General features: G+C 41.2%; 1 protein-coding gene across 3 annotated transcripts in view; it reads right to left on the reverse strand.

The window, feature by feature from the left end:
- The window catches only part of BEGAIN (brain enriched guanylate kinase associated), an 823,755-nt gene extending 803,452 nt beyond the window's left edge, over positions 1 to 20,303 (reverse strand). For all 3 annotated transcript variants that reach the window (XM_086937817.1, XM_086937816.1, XM_086937814.1), the window contains exon 1: positions 20,157 to 20,303. In XM_086937817.1, the coding sequence (XP_086793943.1) occupies positions 20,157 to 20,170 (14 nt within the window). In that variant the 5' untranslated portion in view covers positions 20,171 to 20,303. The remainder of the gene's footprint in view (positions 1 to 20,156) is intronic.
- Positions 20,304 to 21,884: the final 1,581 nt, after the last annotated feature.

A 21,884-nucleotide genomic window follows, 5' to 3' on the forward strand; every position in this document is an offset into this window, starting at 1 on the left:
GTAACTTATTTGCAATAAATACCTTCAACCTCTTTAAGTTCCTGGCTTCATGGAATTTTTATGTTTGTAGTCATTTACTGAAATTTTCTTTTCGGTTTGCAATCCTTAAGAAATATTGTTTTGACTTTGAAAAGAGATTAAAAAACTTGCACACTCTCGTTATTTAATGGTCAATACTAAACAACAACCTTTTTAGATGCTTTTGATAGTCTTTTCTAGATCTTGAATATAATCCTGGGAGTTTGTGCCAATAGTACTTGTGAGAAACTTCCTCTTTGAGTTAGTCACCTCCATTTTTTATTGCAGTTTTTTTAACTCAGCACACTGGGGCACTGAAATCCTGGACCCAGTGTATAAGCTATAGCGCATAAAACATGGTCAATTTGGCTACTCCCAACTGACATACTTACGTTTACAATGAGGCCATAGTGTCTAGAAAAATAAACCAATTGCATGAAAAGTTGATGTATGTGCTCTGACCCTTAAAACATGGTCGAACTGGCAAATGCTCAACTGTCATATTTATCTTTCCAGTAAGGTCATAGTATATGGTGCAGGAAAATACAACAACGATATCGAAAAGTTAAATGTCACCTGCAGCACTTATTGTGCAATCCACTAGAGTGCCAAAGAAAACATGGCTTTGGCTCAACTTTTGTAGCCTTGCTCCTGTAACATTTTTTGTTTTCTTTTTATTGAAGTGTGTTCAAACAACAGTATTACAGAATGTAAGTGGACACATTTCCTGGCTACATTAATTTTCTTTTCAGAGGTGTCAATAATGCATAAGTAATCCACATATAGAGGCAACAGTTCTACTACACCCCCCTCTCAAAACCCTTTATAACCCTGCCAGTTCCCCCAGATCTTTTCTCATTTCTTCGGGCAAATTCTGCTCAAGTAGATTGTGCTTTCAGCTTGTCTACATCAATGTCCTGTAACTTTTAAACCTGCAGGTGAACCTGTCTAAATAACTCTTTATAACAGGAAAGAACTATACTTTATAAGTCACCCCTAAGTAGAACTGAAGGCCTACAAGTTAGAATGATTAGTATTTAAAAGTTATGAAGGCAAATCTTTTATGTTGGTATGTACCCAGAGTAACTAGCTCCTAAAGCTATTTTCACTGAAAACGTCTGTAGCTGTTCTATGAGAAAAAGCTAAGGTTTAGACTAAAATCATAAGCTTGTTAAGTTTAGGTGGGATGAGTTAAAGAGGTTATTTAACCACTATTTTTAATACTTACTCCAAAGATCTAATTAGTTGGTGAACTCAGATTTGTAATAACTATTGAGGATAAATGAATGTTAAAACGTTACTTTATCTGCCTGAGCCTTCAGTAGGGTAATTAGCATTACCATGTTGGTAGATGGATGGCCCTGTCAAAGCTTCCCCTTTAATGAAGTGTGAAAACTGTTCCTAGACCAAGAACAATGGCTTAAGTCATTACACAGTAAGACCTGGGCATAAGGTATGTGACAGATATTAGCTCAGGGAAGAAGGCTGGTGAGGGCTCAAGCATTTACATGTAGAAGTAAGGGTAAGATGTGTTAGTATTTCTCTGCATTTTATGTTGGTTTGTAGACCTTGTATACCATGTAAAGCGCTCTGACACCCTCACGGGTCACTTTTGCGCTCTATAAAACACTAAAATACATAATAAATAAACAAATAAGAGTAAAGAGAGACCTGGAGAAGAGAAGCCTTTTATGCCATGGGCCCTCTATAACCAGTGTAGTGTCAGCCCAGTGGGAGGAGCTGGTACCAGAACCAGTTGGTATAACTGAAGAGGAGTAGACTGCTCTCTTCTCCTAAACATAACCAAAGCTCCCACTCAAGCTCTCTTCAGAGGCAGTAACTGCTGCGATCTAAAAAGTGCCTTGAAATAGTGCACTGGGGGATAGTTTACAGTAAGGAAAACATGATGTGCTGCAAAGGTGGAAAAGATTGTCCCTGTGACCTTTTTTCTCATTGGATAAGAATTATACAGGAGTTAGCACTACCCACTGGCTAATGAAACATACAAAGCTGGTATCTCACCAGTAGCTCATCAGAACATTCTCTGAACCTGCGGTAGAACAGAAGAACACTGGACCTGCCTAATTGAGGCCTGTGTAGAGACTGGAAGAGGTGGACTTGCTCCCACTTGCACCCAGGACAAAGATGTGGACTCCAAGGGGTCAGCTGGCTAAACTCCTGCATGGCTGCAATGACAAAACAAGGTCCAGATGATGACTAGCAGCTACATCTGGACTGAACCTTACTAGTGGCCTTTGCTGGAGTGAATCTTGGTCCCTAATCGCTGCCCCTGAAATCCTGGAAGCCTTAGAAGTGACCAAGATGACCTGATCCAGAAACTATGAGAATTAGGGACTTAGAAAATTTTTGGACTTCCAAGACCTCGGAGCTCAGCTGAACCTTGAGATATTAGTGGCCGATATTGAGAACACCTTGTCAGATGCAGCTCCAGGATTTCCTCGCTGGAGGACTTTTGGCTCCATAAAAAGGACTAAGTCCGAAGGTTGCAATCTTGAACAGAGGAAGGGATGCCCAACACTAGGATTTCAGTGGCAACAAAATTTGAATGTATCATGCTCAGAGCTTTTCCTGACTAAACCAACGGCTTCAGTGGGGCCTCTTCCAGTAGGTAATCACCTTTAAAGGACTTCTGCAGATACAATCTGTAACCTTGCCCTAATGGCTGATTTCAACTTTAATTTCAAAGACCAAGGGCATGATTCAGTTTGGTGGATGGGTTACTCCGCCGTAAATCCTGTCCACTGTTTTACAAATTCTATTGAATATAATGCACATGTAATACAGTGGATGTGATATCTGTCATTTTTGTGACGGAGTAACCTCAGAAAATAATATCTTTGTCTGAGACACACCCGCTTGGGGTAACTGAATGGCGCTGCACTGTAGTAGGCCTGAAATCTGACATAAGTCGCAGTCAACTATAAACAGTGACTACTGATTAGTGCTTTTTATTTTTGCCTTGAATCTTTAAAAAATCATATTTCTGTCTTCCCCATTATATTTTTGTAATTTCAATGTAATTGTATTTATTAAAATGTTCTCTGATTTTACACATTAGTTGTTAGATTTCTATTGTGTTGTGTTTTTACTTTTTACATTTCCCTATGTTAAGCCTGTCTGCTCTGTGCCATGGCGACCATGGGGTTGGGAGCAGATGTAAATTATTAAAACTGTTTTATATCCTAACAAGTTTGTGGCCTTATTCCTTTTTGTTGACACCTATCCACCCCAATAAATAATCCACTTTATTCCAGTACTCCACAGAACTCAAAGCAAATCACGTAATGTCCGTCAGTAGTTGAAATAAAGGCTGCCATGTGTCTCTACTTTGGAAAAATATGAGAAAACCTCCATTAAAATATCCACTTTCCTTCCTTCATAAGATCTCACACAAAAATGTGTAAACTTTCACTAAAATATAAATGTTTCGTTCTTCTTTGATCAAATATGAGCTTGTCTTAATAATAGAAATTCTTCTGATATAAACTCCAAACAGAGATGTTCAATTGTAAACTTGAAATTATGTTAGACATTTTCCTCCAGTCAGTTCTACTACAGAGAACAGCTCCTTTCTAGACTAGGGCATGGATGCCACACCCACCATAGCCTAACTCAACCTCCATCCTCCTGTTTTGGGAGAATAGTAGTGAGGTGGCAGAAATCAGAAAGGTGGTGCATTATCCTAAATGCTTAGAAGTGCGGAAGAGTACCTGGGATTTTCTCAGGCCCAGGTAATATGGCTGGTGTTAGGATTTCTGTCCCTGAACTACGCATCAACTTCTAACAACATGGGAATCTTGTGGATTACCTCACAGGTACTATACCCACGCCAATTATTGTGAGGGAAATCATAGGATTGTCCTTATGTCAGGGGTGAAGTTATTCTTTTCAGGGAATGTACACGTAAGGACTACTATAATCCCTCAGTGTGGTGGTAATTGGAGAATACCACTACGTCACAGCTTGAGTGCCCCACTGCAAGCCAGCCACCACCCTTCTTCCCCACTATCACACATCAAAATTGGGCTGTGAGCACCACTACAATGCATCCTGTTAAAGCAACCGACTTCTGAGAGGAGACAAAGTATTATTACATCATCTGATTTTCCAGATCCCTTTCCCTGACTTTGTATTTCGTAGAAAAAAGGTGGATACCAGAGCCTCCTAAGGTAGAGGAGGCCATCTCCTCCCATTACCAAGGTTAAAATCAGGGGCTAAATATGAGTTTATTCACCTGGCAGTTTACCAAACAAAGGTATTCAGGAGGGGAAAGCTTGTAGGAGTTTATTTTTTCCCAAAACCAAATAGCACATTTATTCTTCTTGCCAGAAAAATGTTGGCAATCACCTTGCCTTTGGCCACCTGCATGCATTTATCTGTGTTCAACGGGCATTCAATTGCTTTTTCAATATATACACTCTTGTGACCCTTTTAGATTTCCAAAAACATGTCCAATGACCCAAGCAGATATAGAATAATTATTGGCTTGCCTCAATAATTGGGTTGTTTTCCATCAAGGGATTTCAAGCATTATCGTGAACAACAAGCATGAGTTGTGTTGCATGGAACTCCAGCATGGATATTTTTTCAATATTGATACATACCCATCTACAATTTTATGATTTGTATGCCTTTCCTATGAACACCTCCTTCAAGACAGTCAATGGACTAGCTGAGAAAAATGAGAGGAGAGAAGGATAATATAGTTTTACCAACCCACTCCCACCTCTCTCCTGCTCCTCCCTCCCACATATTACAAAAAAGTATCTAGTACCATCGTGCTACCCCCCTCACTGGCATTTTCCCTTAGATCTCTTTATATCTTTAAAAATATATCCCGGCCACTCTCCCCTCCTCAACAACCTATTTAAATATAAACCAACTCATGGATTGAATTCACAGTTGGTATGCTGCTATCCTCTCCACCTCCCTCTGACCTTCCACGTCCCCCTCCCATATTCGGTGCTCTCTGTTTTCTAAAACGACACAGAGCTCTGATATTGAATTGGCAGCATCTCTTTTACCATATCTCGTAAGTAGTGCTGAAACTCTCCGGATCCTGTGGATTTTTACGAGAAGCAGGGGACAAGGTGGGTCATGAAAAATGAGCATCAGCCATCATTCTCTTGCCTCGTTTGAGCCCAAGACGAGATTGGTTGAGCAAAGCATAGAAAGACTAGGGAAACTGCTGCTTCTCTATGCAGATACTCATGCAGTGAAACAATGTTTTATTGTGATTTGTACAGTTGTGATGTCACTGCAGCGAATAGCATGGATGTATTTGTCAGAATCAAGGGAATAGCTTTCAATGGAAGGAAAGCAAAATGTGTTTGGAATTCAGCAGAGGCTGGAAACTCCAACAATTTGCACTTTAACCCCTTTGCTGCGGCGGCTATTCCTCTGCAGCGCTAAGGGGGAGGCGGGGCCACACGGCGGTCCCGTGCTCGTGACGGAACCGCTCCGTCACGGCCTGCGGGTGAGCTGTGCTTGTGACGGAATGGTTCCGTCACGGCCCACCCGCTCTTCAGAACGTCCAGCGCAGGCACGGAATTTGTGCCGTGCAGGCACGGCGAGCGGGCCAGGACGGAACTGTTTTGTCACCAGCACAGCAAACCCGAGGCACGTGACGGAACGGTTCCGTCACGAGCATGGGAGGGGTTAAGCAATATCAGACCTTATAAACTAATGGTCTGTGCAATGTGGTAGAATGAGAGAGACTCCGATATCAGTCTCTATTAAAAAACCAAGTTGTGGAGATGTGGGACACGGCAGCAAACTATGAATTACACCCCCAATCAGACTTCCACTAATCAATACTGCAATTATGCATTAGTCCCTATGGCATGGATTTTATGCCATGGATAAATATCGCCAGGGGTACTCAACTTCTAGGTGCTAAAAATACAGCTACTATAAGTAGAACCAAGCATTTAGTAGCAAACAAATAATACAGGGGAAATTAGCACTACAGGGCAGTAAAATATACCTTTTGGGCAGTAATAATAATGCTGGCCAAATTATATATTTCATTTGCAGGTGAAGGTCAAAGCCCATAAAGGACATAACTACCTGAGTGTTTAGTGATTGTGCACTAACAAATTCTTTGTGTTGTGGAAGATGCTTATGGGTGTACCTTGTTTAAGATATTGTACAGTTTATCTTATTTTGGGGAGTGAATTCTATCCAATTTGGTCATTCATGTTCTTCTACACTGTGTATTGTCAGTGGTAATACATTTACAGCCAGCAATTGTGTAATTACAGTTAGTGGAAGTTTTACCTCCATTTGGTAACACAACACAGTGAATGTCACTGCTAAGCAGTATTTATTTTTCTCCTTCCGTAATGGGTAGTATTTACCACACATCATTAATTACCAATTAAGAAGGCACTGTTTCAACTGTCTATTGGATAATTGTGGACTCTGTCCATAGGGAAACTGTGAAACTTGCAAAGTTGGTAGTGAAAGGATTCAAGAGCAAGTATGGTAGGATGTTTTACTATGAAGTAAAAGCTCTGAAGGTACTGAAATTGATATGATTAGAAAAGAGGAATGTCAAAGTCTGGACTCTAACAAGAGTTGAATTGCTAATTAACAAAAGAAGAAATACCTTTATGAGTTGCAAACATACGCCTACAAACTGTTTGAAGCTACTCTAATTTTGTTGGGATTCATAAAGGCCTATAGATTTACATTCATATGGCACCTGCTAAACTAAGGAACTACCTACTAACAAACAAGTTCCCATTTTATTTTAAAGGTTAAGGTGCAAATGCACCTTACTGTTTCCTTGATTTTGTCCACACAGACAAAATATTCCTGGTGGAGAAAGCCCTTGCTATACAACTCCTAAATATGTGTAAACTTATTTCAGAGCGAATACACTGATTAGAAGTTTAGATGCCAAATATTTATGAATCACACTTTGGAAACTGCTTCCCAACCTCAACATTTTTGCATTTGCAAGTATGGCGTAGGAACAAAAAAGGTTCACTAATGAGGAGCTATAGTTTGCCCAATTTCTTATACAGACTGAATTTAGAGCTAATATACTTTACTATTTAATATTTGTGCTTTAAAGTTTCTACTGAAGTGGATGAAAGAATATACTAAAATGAAGGAGTGAAATGATCATAAAAAAAATTGTGTATGCTTGCATGGCATGGTGTGTTTGTTAGCATGCACATGAGTGTCTGTGAGGGAGACTGGCATCTAAAAGTCTTTCAGTATTTTAACTTGCATATTTTTAAATTACATGAGCATATATTTTATTAGGATTTATTTTGGGATACCACACTTTCAAATGGTCCGCTAATATACTCATGTAACAAACCCCCTCTGTGAGTACATTCTTTGACTGACAGTTGATGTAATGAGTCTGTGCCCTGGCTGCAATATATCGGGCAAGCTGTTATAGTGGCATCTTATAGGCCCACACTTTGACAGGCTTGTAATTTACAATTGGGCCTATAACCTTCTTACAATCCTCACGGAAAATATAAGGTTAGGAAAACTACTCTTGACTGGCCATGTATGCTCTGAAAATGTCAGTGTCTGGAGGGAACTGAAATCTCCTGGGGAAGCTTCAGGGAAGAATGAGGAATTAGAGGTGGAAAATAACCTAGGATTACAAATGTCCTTGTAATTTTTAATTTCTAAGGTGAACCTCAGGGTCTGAACCATAACCCCCCTTAATTCAGCACCCCTTGAGTTGATGACTCCAAACATTGTTTACTCCAGGTGTGGAAGTAACATTTCCCTACACCAGGACACTTATAAGGAGGTGCACAGTGGAATGAAAGACGCTTTACATATTCTCAGTCCTCTCTGTGGGTGGTCACGATTTATTATTGCATTGTTCAGTACCATTTAAACAACATTCTTTACCTAAAAATTGGTTGCACTTAAAGTTGCCGAGCTTCTCTTCGTACCTCTATCATATTCATTATATTGACACTCTAAATTCAAACATGTTGTTTTGATTCATTGCTTTAGTTCAGTTGCTCCTCTTCCCTACACACACAATCTATCTCACATATGCACTCACACAGTGGGCCACAGACTCAAACATGCCTTTAACCCCTTCTCAGAACTTCACAATGAGAACAGTTGTGATTTAAATCAAGCGTGAATAAGATGCATCAAATTCTGTAATGTAAATGTGTTAATGTTCCGTATTATGAACGTATACACAACAGTTTCTTGGCACTAGCCAACAAAAGAAAAATCCTACCAGCAACCTTTGTGCCATCCATTCACACAACAGGAGAAGTTTTTCTCTTAAGTTTTAATGCTGGCAGAATTTAGTACAAAGGGGCATAAACATGAAAGATTGGGTCACCTGTAGGTGCAACAACAAGCAAATCAATACTAGATCTTATGTTTCTAGTATGAACACAGACAAGATATATTTTTCTCAGAAAATCAGGGGCTAAACCAAAGAAGATGTTGTTTGTGATGTATAATGATGTTAACAAAATCCCTATGCACTCTAGCAACCCCTGTTAAAATACATAAACACAGAAAAGTAATCTCACTTCCTCCATCTGGATTATTTCACCATAAAAGTCTAATATGTTTGTTTATCAGCGCCTTGTAGCCAACAATAGATCCCATACCCATTAGTTGTATCTTTCATGACAAGAAGGAGGAAAGATATTGAATTGAGAGCCCAGGCACTAAATTAATATTGCCCAGACGAGGGTCCCTTGCTCACTTTGCCACGGATTCAAGCTAGCCTGGCTGATGACGGCTGATTAGCCAGAAACCGGTTCCAGGTTGCTTGTTTCCAGTCCAGGAAAGACATGGCTTGGCAGTCCGGGATGGACTATTCCCATGAGGCACAGGGTCAGACTGATTTGCATATGGCCATGTCTGAACTGGGGTGGCGGAGTGAGCTAAAGAATAATGATGGATTAAACCCAGATCAATTGACTGGGGGTGAGTGCTTGCAATGTTCAACGTCCATCCTCCCCTTTGGTTTTGCTTTGTTCACCCTAAGTTGGCAGGGTATACCCAGACGTGGGTCCCTTGCTCACTTTGCCACTGGATTCAAGCTAGCCTGGCTGATGACGGCTGATTAGCCAGAAACCTGTCCCAGGATGCTTGTTTCCGGTCCAGGGAAGACATGGCTTGGCAGTCCGGGATGGACTGTTCCCATGAGGCACAGGGTCAGACTGATTTGCATATGGCCATGTCTGAACTGGGGTGGCGGAGTGAGCTAAAGAATAATGATGGATTAAACCCAGATCAATTGACTGGGGGTGAGTGCTTGCAAAGTTCAACACTCCGTCCATCCTCTCCTTTGGTTTTGCTTTGTTCGCCCTAAGTTGGCAGGGTATGGCCAGACGTGTGTCCCTTGCTCACTATGCCACTGGATTCAAGCTAGCCTGGCTGATGACTGCTGATTAGCCAGCAACCGGTCCCAGGAAAGACATGGCTTGGCAGTTCGGGCTGGACTGTTCCCATGAGGCACAGGGTCAGACTGATTTGCATATCTGTCTGAACTGGGGTGGTGGAGTGAGCTAAAGAATGATGATGGATTAAGCCCAGATCAGTTGACTGGGGGTGAGTGCTTGCAATGTTCAAAACTCCGTCCATCATCCCCTTTGGTTTTACTAAATTATTATTGCTAGAGAAAAGGATCCCTAATACATGATGAGAAAAAACGACAACCTATTGCACAAGGTCAGTGAAAAATCTTCATTAATCAAAACCATTTCATTGTTGTGCAGATCCCTGAAGTTGAATGGTAAGAACAAAGAGCAACATTGGGACTGATTTAGAATTTGGCGGACGGATTACTTTGTCACAAAGGTGACAGATATCCCATCCGCCTCATTAGAAGGGCCATTGGATATGATGTACTTTTAACTAAGTAAGAATAGATGTCTGGAATGTTTGTGGCAGAGAAACCCACCCTCCATACTATATATATATGGTGCTTTGCCTACAGAGAAAGCAATACGTGGACAGCAGTACTTTCTACAATACTTTTCACAAAAGGGATAGATCAACATTAGATAAAAGCTGGAATTTTTTTATTGACACTTTTCAGAAACGCAACAAACATATGAAACAAGAGTTTGCAACTTCTGAACTAACCTAAAAAGTGCATTTTGCCAGTTTCCAGAAACGAAGAGACCAAGAAAAAGCAATTTAGTGAACAACTGATGAGCGTCTTGTAAGCCGACGGGTCCTAGTTGTATTCCAAGGGCTTTAAACCTTGAAAGAAAACGATCTTCACCACACATGATTTCCTGTCTTTTTCTATGATGACAAAGTCATCATTTTAATTATATAGGGCCATATGTATCAAGCCTTTTGTGAATCGCAAAGGCCGAAATTCGCCGAATTTCGGCCTTTGCGAATCGCAAAAGGCTATTTTGCATGATTTGATATGTATGAAACAATCGCATCTGAAGGAATCGCAAATACTTGCGATTCCTTAATTTGCCATAGCATTTAAGGAATCACAATTTTGCGACTCCTTAAATGCTATGTATGAAGCTTTTAAGAATTGCAATTTCAGGTTCAGAAATCGCAAATTACCACCAACTTGTAGTTAGTGGTAATTTGCGATTTCTTGTAAATATGCACAATTGTGCATTTGTGAGGGTGGCATATGACACACATACATGCCCATTGGGCATGTATGTGCACCATATGCACACACATGTAATTTACAGGGGTGCAGCAGGGTGTCCTTGAGACACCCCTGCACCCTTGCAATAATTGTCAAATTGCGATTAGCAAATTGCGAATTCGCAATTTGAGAATTATTTGGAAATCATTCCTATGGGCCTCCTGGCCCATAGGAATGCATTGGAAATTATTCCTTAAATGCGAATTTGCAAAATGCGAATTCGCAATTAAGGAAGCTTAAGGAATCGCTAATAAAAAGCGATTTTCTTCATACATACCATTTTGCGATTCCTAAATAGCGATTCCTTAAAAATCGCTATTTAGAAATCGCAAAACGGAACTATGATACATATGGCCCATAGTGATTATATAATGCAAAATTGTATTGTATTGTATTGTATTGTATTGGCATTTATATAGCGCACTACTTACCCGTAGGGTCCCAAGGCGCTTCGAACGCTGCGAAACCCTTCCTGGCTTCCCTGAGAGATGGTCCCTTAATGGGTATCTCCAGGGTGAGACCAGGCATCCCCGGCGGTCTGGTGGGGCCGTTAGTGAAGATGAGGCAAGCTAATGCCCAGAGCTGCCGAGTGTGATCGCTGATCAGAGTGGGCACCGAGGCGAGAGAATTATCGAGTCCGCTGACCCTGGTCCAGAAACCTGCCGCGCCGGGAATCGAACCCTGGTCCCAGGCCGTCCTCTGCTCTCGGGTCTGCCGCCTCTAACCAGTGAGCCACACTACTTCAAAATGGTTCCTAAGAAGTGAAAAAGACCTGTTAGAAGCAAATGATCCCAACACAGCACAGTGCCTGCTACAGCAAAAGCCTGAAGTAAATCTTTTGCTTCACCAGGATCTAGCGGAAATGCCTAAGAGTACACCAACCTGTCAATCCTCCCAAAGTAGCCCTGGTAGAGGTAACAAGAGTGATGGAGAGGGAAGATGGCCAGATCCATCACTGCTCTCACCCTGAAGTATCATGGAAGATGATGAACTTACATTCACTAGTGAATGCAGTTATAGCCAACACTTTAGTGATCAGCAATCATACTTAGGGTTTTCATTGTTTTAGCTCAGAATGAATTTAAATAGGCACAGACAATGCTCATTTAGATCCCGGCAAGCACTACCATGGATGAAATTTCATCCAACACAACTATTGTGACCTAAATTTTGTTTCCAAAAATGTTACTCCATTGGAATTAATAGAAGGAACCTACACTCAATTGAATGATAGTTTTGTAAACAATTTTTGGGACACAATATTTACGGCAGTATTTCTATCAACAATACTTTGACATATAATTGAGCAACCCATCAGTGTGCCATGAAAGCAAAGGTCACGGCCTTCTTTACGCTGACAGAAGCCCGCCTCCTGAATTTTTAGTTTTCCACTCAGAAGGCATGCCTGTTCGTTCAACAGAGTTGCCGGTGTAATGGCTCCACTGAAGGCACTGAACCTTCCTGTGCAAGTGCCATGTTTCCTAGACTACCTCAATAAAGACTTTTTTGTCATTCAAAGCACAACTGACATAGCCATAGAATTATTTATTAAAACAGAAATCACTGTTCTCAACATGTAGATAGATTTCTCACAGTGCATGGGGGCCACTGGGCATGTTTCCTTCCTGAGACTGACATGCAGTGCATAGGTGACCAGGCTACGGAAAATAAGAGTAAATATAGCTTGCGGGCATCACTCTCCCCTGATGCCTGAGTGACAGGTGGGAAGCAAAAATTCTCCTAACCGAAATCAATATATAATAGTATGCTGTTGATTTTTACAGTGAGTACAGTACGCTTGGGACTTAGAGATAGCCCTTATATTTATATTGCGAAAGCCATAGTAAATCAAAATCCCTATTGTGAGACATAGGGTTACTGGTTATCTAGGATACACACCTAAGGCAGGCATAACCCACCACTGTAGTCAGGGCCAGGGAGTTACACACCTAAGATAACAGCTTCCCACCACTTGGTAGCTTGGCATGCCAGCCACGCTTATGCCAGAGGCAATGCGTAAAGTGTTCGCGCAACACACACAATCACATCAGCGACACACTAGGCACACTGTAAAAAGAGACTCCACACAAGATTATATCAAAGAATATCCTTTATGTTGTTTATAAAGCACATTAGACTACAATCACATAAATCATTGTGCCACTAGGCACTTGTCATGACGTCACATAGATTATACAATCACTTTGCCAATCGAGCAAATGTCATAACAACACCAGTAGTGCACTAAAGTAAATACTTGTAGAGTGTACACATAAATCCACCCTCACTGGTAATTATCCTGCAACTCCTGCACATTACATTTTAGGGCACAAAAGGCAGAAAATTATGCACAAGTACATAACATGCAGTTTAGTCACACCTAAATCATAATGAGGGCACAAAGTATACAGTACGCACGGTAATTACCCTACATTCCTAGAGCACAGCGATTCTGTGCTTCTATTAGGCACTATGTGGTAATCTCCAGCTCTCCCAGTAGACTTCTGGGCCACCTTCCCGTAAACACCAGGGAATGCCGAAATTACCTTGGTGTTGCGTAATCACCCGTGTCTGTTCTCCCACTAGTACCTTGGACCTCTAAAACCTGTACAGTCAGCGTGCCGAGAATAAACCAAAAAAGTACATCCGCCCTGACCCCTCAGGACTTGTGGGATGACTGCAGCACTTACGGGTGCCCGAGACAGCTCAGAGCTGCAGCACAGGATTCCGTTGAGAAGACCGCCTCCGTCGGGGCAGAGCCTTCCGCTCTAGTACAACCAGGCTCTCCTCTGTGCAGAGCAAGAACATGCGTTGGGCCAGAGCCTTCTGCCCTGGCTCTTTGACCATGGCTGCCCGCAATCACGTGGTGTAGCTGCTCTGTTTCAGCAAGGGGGCACCTGCTCCCTGGTGCTTCTGGGCAGCGGTGCAGAACAAGGCCTCCTTGCGGCTGGCAGAACACGGAGCGAAGTCTCAGTCGGCTCTGCTCTCTTTGTTCCGGCCTTCGACCACGCTGGCCCCACCCCCAGTGACGTTGGCATTGCTCGGCATACAGGGGACTTGCTGGGCTGAGATTCCGTGATGTTTTTGTGCTGTTTGGCAGCCTGGAGCCACGTAGCAGAGCCCCAGCTGCTGCTTATCCAAAAACTATGCAGGGACATAAGAGGAAGATCGCTTCCTCTTTTGGAGCTCTCCCCTCCTGTGGCTCAAACACTACGAGGGATGTGCAGTGCTGCCCATGCTGTAGTGCCACCCAAAGCGCTCCTGAATGGAAAAATTGCTGAGTGAGCACACGCCTCAGGCACTAGCACTTAAAAGTGCTCATCAGACAATAGGGTTTGAAAAGCACTGGGGCAAACCAGCAAGGTGCATACTGGCAGACCAGCACGAGGGGTCCTCAGAGCAGAGTGGCAGGCCTTATCTGAGGGCGGCACATCAATACTACAAGGTAATTCAGTTCCACAGTGGTTCCTCCTGGCAGTCCAGCAGCCTTCAGGACACAAGTCAACGCAGTGTCTCTCTGTATGAGTTCACAACCCCTGTACTTATAGTTTAAAAGTATTTGTTCTGGGGGGCACTGCAAACACTGTTTAGAAGTGCACAACACCACCATTCACTTCCCAAGCACTGACCCCAGACATACTACAGACAACATTGTACAAGGCAAGCACAACCCTATTCAGGTGCAGGTGCAACTCCTCCTACCACTCTAAATACAGTCAGAGCCTTTCCAGATTCAAGGGAAACTCCTCCTGCCACTCTAAATGCAGTCAAGTTCTATTAGGCCTAATGCTGAGTCGTCCCCCCCCCCCCTTGTGGCTGTCTAGTGTGAATGCACATCCCCTCTCTCCTGTAAGTCTAAACCAGACTGTGGATACACATCCAGGAAGAGCACAAAGACTCTTAGGCACACAGAAATGCCCAGTTCTAAAATGGGCATTTCTAAAACAGTAATGACAAATCAGCTTTCCCCAATATGCAGTATGTATCAGTACTCTTCCAAACATACCAAATATGACCATGCTTCCCCTCTCATATCAGAAATGACCACTGTAGCACATATCAGGGAATCCCCAATGCAAACCAATGAGAGGGCAGCCTCACAGCAGTGAGAAACCAAATAGGTTGTTTTCACTACCAGGACCTGCCACAAGGTTATGGCACATGTTCTGCCTTTTACAAACACAGCACCATGCCTTTGCCATAGCTAAGGCCTACCTTAGAGGTGACTTATATGTATTGAAAGGGGAGTTTCAAACATGGTAACGACTTTACATGCCACATCACTGCGGCAGTGAACTGTTCCTACAGGCCCTGCAGCAGCAGAAGCCTGATACAGGTTTGAAAGGATACTTTGGTGGGTGGCACAAGCAGTGCTGCAAGCCCTCTAGCAGCATTTAATGTACAGGCCCTGGGTATATGTGATACCACAATACAAAGGACTTACAGGTAAATTAAATATGCCAAACAGGTGTAGACCAGTCTTACCAAGTTTATCAATGAGCACCCATGCACTTTAGCACTGATCAGCAGAGGTGGTAAAGTGCCCAGAGTCAGTCATAAAACTAACAAAAACAGGTCAGAATAAATACAGGAGGAAGGCAAAATGTTCTGGGATGACTCTGCAAAAAGGGCCAAGTCCAAAACCTATCAATAGTTTACTAGTATTGTCAGTAGTAGATCTAGGAGACTAAAACGGGAGAATTGCCCATGCACTGTCCCACCACTATAAGGAAAGAGCCCTTTCACCAACATTTAATTCACCCTCACTAATAATAACCTTGGTAAGAAATGGGCCTCAGCAGAATCAACTCTCACTTGCTCCAAGATTCTTGTGAATCAGGCAATGCAGAGCAATCACTTTTTATGACACCGTTTTAAAAATAAATACAAGAAGACTAGTTTTAGGATAAAAATGTAACTCAGTACTTGGACATAAGAATAATTCGAATGAAATATCTTAATTCTGTTACTAAAATCAGCATGCACCCAAGTTTGATCCTTTAATGAAAAGAATACCAACCATGTAACACGTAATTGATTAGAAAGACCTGGAATATTTCTAGACATTATGGATACTAAACATGAGCAGTTCACCTCTTCAGCAGAACAGAGGGACCAGTATAAATACAAAACAGTTGGAGCTGCAATCATGGCTGTTGCATTTTCAGTGACAAAAAGAGGAAGTCCGTCATTAACTTCTAATAATGATAAATATTGAACACAATCTATACTGACCATTGGATGGTGTTTACAAAAGAAAATATGATTCCCAATACCCTTGCACAGATACTATGCAGCAACTATTAAAACTGTTGACGTGTGTATTACTTCTGATGGGGTTGAGACAATGTCTTAGTTACAAGAGCTGTACAAGGGGATCAATGATTTCAAAATTTCCTAAAGACTTAGAAAGATCAATTGTATGGAGAATGAATGTTTTGATAATGCCTTACATTGTGATTATTTTTACAGCCAGATGTTAAACTTCAGATTTTCAATTATAGTTTGTGTGTCAATGGATCATTTTGTAGATAACAATGATGAACAGCTGATATTGTATATTTTCTATTTTGGTATTTCTATTTAGGTGGTAAATTCGTTCTGTGCGGTCCATACATAGAAAACTATACAGTAGTCATCTGATTCGTTCAAGACCAATCAGCTTTAGACGTCCTCAGCAATTTACAGTTAAGAAGATGTCACTTTCTGACTGTAGCTCTCCAACGCATTCTATTTGGCCACTGCATTTCAGTAGAAATGAATTCTTGGAGCAACAGGCTCAGTCACATTGAAAGACCCTTATTTCAATTTTGAGAAGTGGAGATACTAGGAAGCTGGTGTCCATTACACCACTCATAGGAATAATATTGGAAGGAAGTGGCATAATGTAGTGATATGGCAGAATCTGATCACCAGTGTCTTACCAGCCAGGCGCAGTTGTCTGAATTAATTTACTCTATCGATGTTAGTTTATAAATTACACACGTTATCAATTATGAACACCTAGGCTTTACATCACTGTCTTTATTTTATCAAAAAATACTATTTATTGTGCTGGGCCAGTTTAGTACCTCATACAGAAATATGAGAAAGACATCTTCTTTTAATGAATTAGGAAAGCATATCGAAAGGCAGATAATCAATATGAAAAGTGCCTCCCTTCTGTCTGTATCTCTGATAGTTCATATGGTTTAACTATCTGGTATATCTGTTACTAAATCGGATCACTTGCAATTCTCAAAAGCCTGTTAGACTAAGGTTACATTTTAAAATTACTAGGACGGATTACATGATTTGTATCAATGCAATTTTACACTAATATTTCCGGACTAATTACTTGCACTGGTATAACTCCTGCAATAAGGTGATAGGTTGAGACGGCTTATCAGAGATACTGTGGTTATTTCATGATGTCAGCAGATCAATACCAGTCAAGTTGTATATTATGTCTTTTTGACGATATGGCCTATGGATATATTTGTTGTTTTTACCTGTATATTTGTCTCGGTCTATAGTAAATCAAGTAGACTCTGCTTAGATATTAGTATTATTGCTAATTGTCCCTAATAGAATAACACCTTAAGTCGAACTCATATGAATATGGAATGTATTTTCCAGCACACTATGACCACGATTAGATTATTCATATTTACTAACAATATTTTGTTGCTGACCAAATTAGTAAATGTAAAAGGATATCTTTCCTACAAACATATATAAGATGTGCTAAATTGGGTTCATAGTTGTCATCTAAAAGGAGACTGAGACATTGAACAATTATAGAATGCATTCATACAGTCCACTCACTCGGGCTAGCCTTTATCTACTCCCACCCCCTTCTGAAGATCATCCATAACCATACCATGCTCTTCAAACTTGTAGGGTTATGACACTCACTCCTTCCATTACCAATGTGGAATATCAAAGCAAAGCTCTGAAAACCCATGTATTGGCACGGAATCTTGGATAAGGAGGACATTTCTGAAAGTTGAAAGTAGAGAACGAGCTATTTTTACTCAAAGTAAAGTTGGCTAATCGCCACTCGCCACTCACCACTGGCCAACCATCCATACAAACCTCACAGCTCATTGTGGATCAATGGATTGCACCAACTTGGAAAGTCTAGGAGCCACTTCTGTATAAAATAGTAAATGGCATGCCAATCTGTTCCATAATCGGTTCCATTGTCAGCATATCCCGTCACTATCTCTCCCTTCTACAATACTGCCTTCCTTTTACACACCTCTGAAAAACTGCCCAGTAGAAGCATCAAATAGAACGTTTTCACATGATTAAGGCTACTCATTCTTCTTAGTTTATCCAAAAGCTAATATTTCACAAGTCCAAGTAGTTCAGAACACAGTAGAAAGAGGAGTATCGGGTAAGAAACCTCGAACCTAGGTTTTACAGTGCAACAACTATATGTATTTGCCAAAAAACCCAAATCACTTCCAAAATCAATTGCCTTATCCACAAAAACATCCATAGGAAGGATCCTAAATTTCACAGATACAAAATACAACACTACTCCAAAGGAGTAAAATACAGTCCAATATTGAGATTGGTTTGTTGCTCTCAGTCCAACCATTTCCTGTGCGACTGTGTAATTTGTTCTTTATAGTAGAAACACAAGAAGCAGACAACCTGGCACTCACACTTAGAGTTGGAAAGCACAAGAGCAATAACTTATAACTCTGCTTCCCAGCCTTTATTTTTCACTTTAGTATCACTTCATCAAAATTGGGTGGCACATATTCCCCAACTGTGTCCACAATCCAAATGCATTCATTTAGATTTTTTTGACATAATCTCATACAGCCTACGCAAATCTGTGGCTCTAAGTAGAAACAAAATGGCTGACTACCAAAACAAAACTTTTGCCATCTGCCTCATAAAATCACCTTCTGAGAAATGAAGACACTGCCTTTTGAGGAAGAGTACAGAAGTTCAGCTACATACTTTCCATGCAGTTGCATACACATTTGGAAAATTATGTAAGTATAAAAAAGGTTTTCAGATATCTACTAATAGCCATAAACACTTAAAGAAAGTGAAATGGCTGAGGCTATGATAAGGATGCTCGACTGAGCTTGGGCCCTCATCTCTCATTATCTCCCTCGTCTTCTCCATCAGTGGTTCCTGCTTGACTACCCTCTCTTGCCATTGACATCTCCAACATAATGTAAATACCTTTACCATGGAGGACAATACCGTTCAACATAATTTCAGTCTATACTTCGTGCACTGTACAGTAACACATCCAAAAGTCAGTGACTGCTCGTTCAGATAAGAACGAAAACACTGATACATGTCTCTAGGCTGGAAACAATATCCATTGAGAATTTCGTAATTACATCTGAAAGTTGTGATGAGGCCCATAAGATCAGCAACACATCTGAAATTCATAATATCATACAAAATATACATCAATCGGTTGATTGACAGGTATGCCTTCTTCTGCTGAAAGATTTTTTCATACAGACTATCTAATATTATATATTATTGTCTTCTCGGAAACTAGAATAAACACAAATGGAATCCTTCCAAATATTTAAAATATTTTTTTTATAGACTGTACTGGGGATTTAAACGATAGGGTGGTGTGTTTGCATAATTTTAAAAGGTACAGCGTCCACCGAGTCATAAACCATGATGTAAACCGAATATCTCGACCACGATAGGGCGAATGATTCAGATTTCAAGGCTCTACAAGTGGTTAAACTTTTTTTCTATTATCGAAATGCGTGTTGCAATTTTGAAGCTACAATGTCGATCGATGACATGCCTGTGTGACATATGTTCCCTTTCAGGAGTCTGCAAGACAACATAGAGACAGAATTCCAACAAGCAGACCAACACCTGTGCAAGCAATGACAAACTTGCAGCACGGTCGCATTACGTTAGTTGTCATTTCAAAGCAGGCATCTGCTCATTAACTTGCACAGTCCGACAAAAACTGCACATTGAAGAGACACGTAAGCTATCAAGGAGCTAAGCACAGAAGACGGCGCACAGCAACACATACAGCGTTACATTAAACATACGACAATAATTAGGTGCATTTGAAGTCAAGCCGAATTTATTGAGCTATTTCATCAGAGCTATCTATCGATTCTCCCACCAGAGCGCAGTCAGTTCCGTAAAAACAGGCATTTTTATATATTAAATGCTTGCTCGCCTTTCCATGTCTCTAGCTCTGGGAAATGAAACGCGTTAGCTTTGCCGAATCTCTCTGCTGCTCGTCGCGTGCATCTATGTCTACACATACACGCAGCATGACAAATTAGCTTAACTGCAGGATAGATTTTCAGTCCTATACACATTCTGCATTGTGTCTTTTAGAATCCAACTGAGGCATTCGCCATCAAATCTCTATCGCGTTATAAAGAAGAGAACCATGCCTGCATGCGCCCCCCACGTTTTCTGCTGCACGGTTTCCAGGGTGCGTATGTAAATAAACAGTTAAGCTTACCTTATTTTCTCCATGTCTGCCGCAGAGGCCTGTGAGACATCAAATGAAAGGGACGGGGGTGAACGACGGCAAAACCCTCACTTTGCAGATTCGTGCATAGTTGAAGCTCTATAAATGGTTTTCGTCGAGGGTTTCCGAAGCGGCAGCGAGCGCGCCCATATCTGCAATAGCAGAAAATAACATTGACAGATTAACTCAGAAATAATGCAGCACGCTGCAGAAGCGCGCTACACCCAGGAGCCATGGGCAACAGAATGACTCAGTTGTAGCGCGGAGACAGCAAATGAAAAAGCAAGTAACAGGTTATTGTGCCTATTGGATTTCACGCTGAAAAGTTAACCCCCATTGAATCCTATGCCTTGGCAGCGCAGTATTAAGCAGTTACACTGCCTGGCTTTACAAATGGAGACCATGTCATTTTAAATGAATTGAAACTGATAAATGTTCACACGCATTTGAAAAGGAAAAAAAAGATTTATTTAACACAGCTCAGGGTGGGGATTTAAGCCATCTTTCAGTGTCTCACCAACTTTGTAAATAGCAATCACAATTTTGTGCGTTCATTAAACTGTTTAGAAAAAAATGGTGGTTAATTTATGCAAATCATTAGCAATAACTTGTATTTTTCCGATAGCACATGGTGCTCTGCAACGTACAAGGCTAGGGTTCCCAAGGGAAAATTAACATCTGCAGAAGATGCTGTTTTTTTCTCCGAATTTGTACACAACAAGACCAGCTGCTCACCTAAATTCTCGGGTCTAGTGGAAGTGACGTTTCATATCATTTGACCCCTTCCTGTGACATCACACACTGCGTGGACCCCTGTTCCGACCCATAATCACCCAATAGGCTCCTAGTTATTGCTGGGGCCATTGAGGAAATGGCACACAGTGGAAACTACAGAATATAATCCAGATCGCTTTTGAATTTACTGCTGGCTCCTGCTAATACCCTTAGGCTAGCATGTTAATGATGCAGCACATTTTTGAGTAGTAATGTGTGCAGGAGCTATCACAGTCATATAATGGGCAGAAACTTCTTAGATGATCTTTTGATGAATTATACCTTCTCAACATGTCTGGTATTATTTTAAATTTGGAAATGTGGAGTTGTTGTAAAACAACTGATATGCCTATACATAGGGTTGGTTGCGTGCTCATTGGGACTTGGGGAACACCACTTTCCCGAAGCAAAATTAAGAAAGGAAAGGGGCCACACAACTACGTCTTGGCAGGAGCTTTACTGCTCCCACCAAGCCAAACAAAAACGCTCTGCTTCTAGCAAGCAAGAACATAAAAAATGTTCTTGCCTGCTAGAAGAGGAGCAGAATTGCTTTCACAGAGAGGGAGCTGCATGTTCAGTGCCCATTCTCCACCACTAGTGAGAATAACCATAGAAATTCACTGAAAAAACAAAGGTTATAGGGACGTTATAGTTAGGTAATGGAATAAAATAACTTAGAAATTCACTGTAAAAACCAAAGGTTATTGGAATGTTATAGTTAGGTTCTGGTTTCACTCGACAAACCCAGTGAAATTGAGCAGTAATAGTTGGCTGAGCTAACTATAACACGTGCTCCCACAATGCACTGCTTATGACTTCACATATTACATCACTCATGACATTGTCATTGACATCACTCATGACATCTCAAATTACATCACTGATGATATCATCCACAGACTCATTGATGCACTACCTCACACCCCCATAGAACCTTTCATACAC

Source organism: Lissotriton vulgaris, chromosome 9 (genome assembly GCF_964263255.1).
Source record: "Lissotriton vulgaris chromosome 9, aLisVul1.2, whole genome shotgun sequence".
Taxonomy (NCBI): Eukaryota; Metazoa; Chordata; class Amphibia; order Caudata; family Salamandridae; genus Lissotriton; species Lissotriton vulgaris.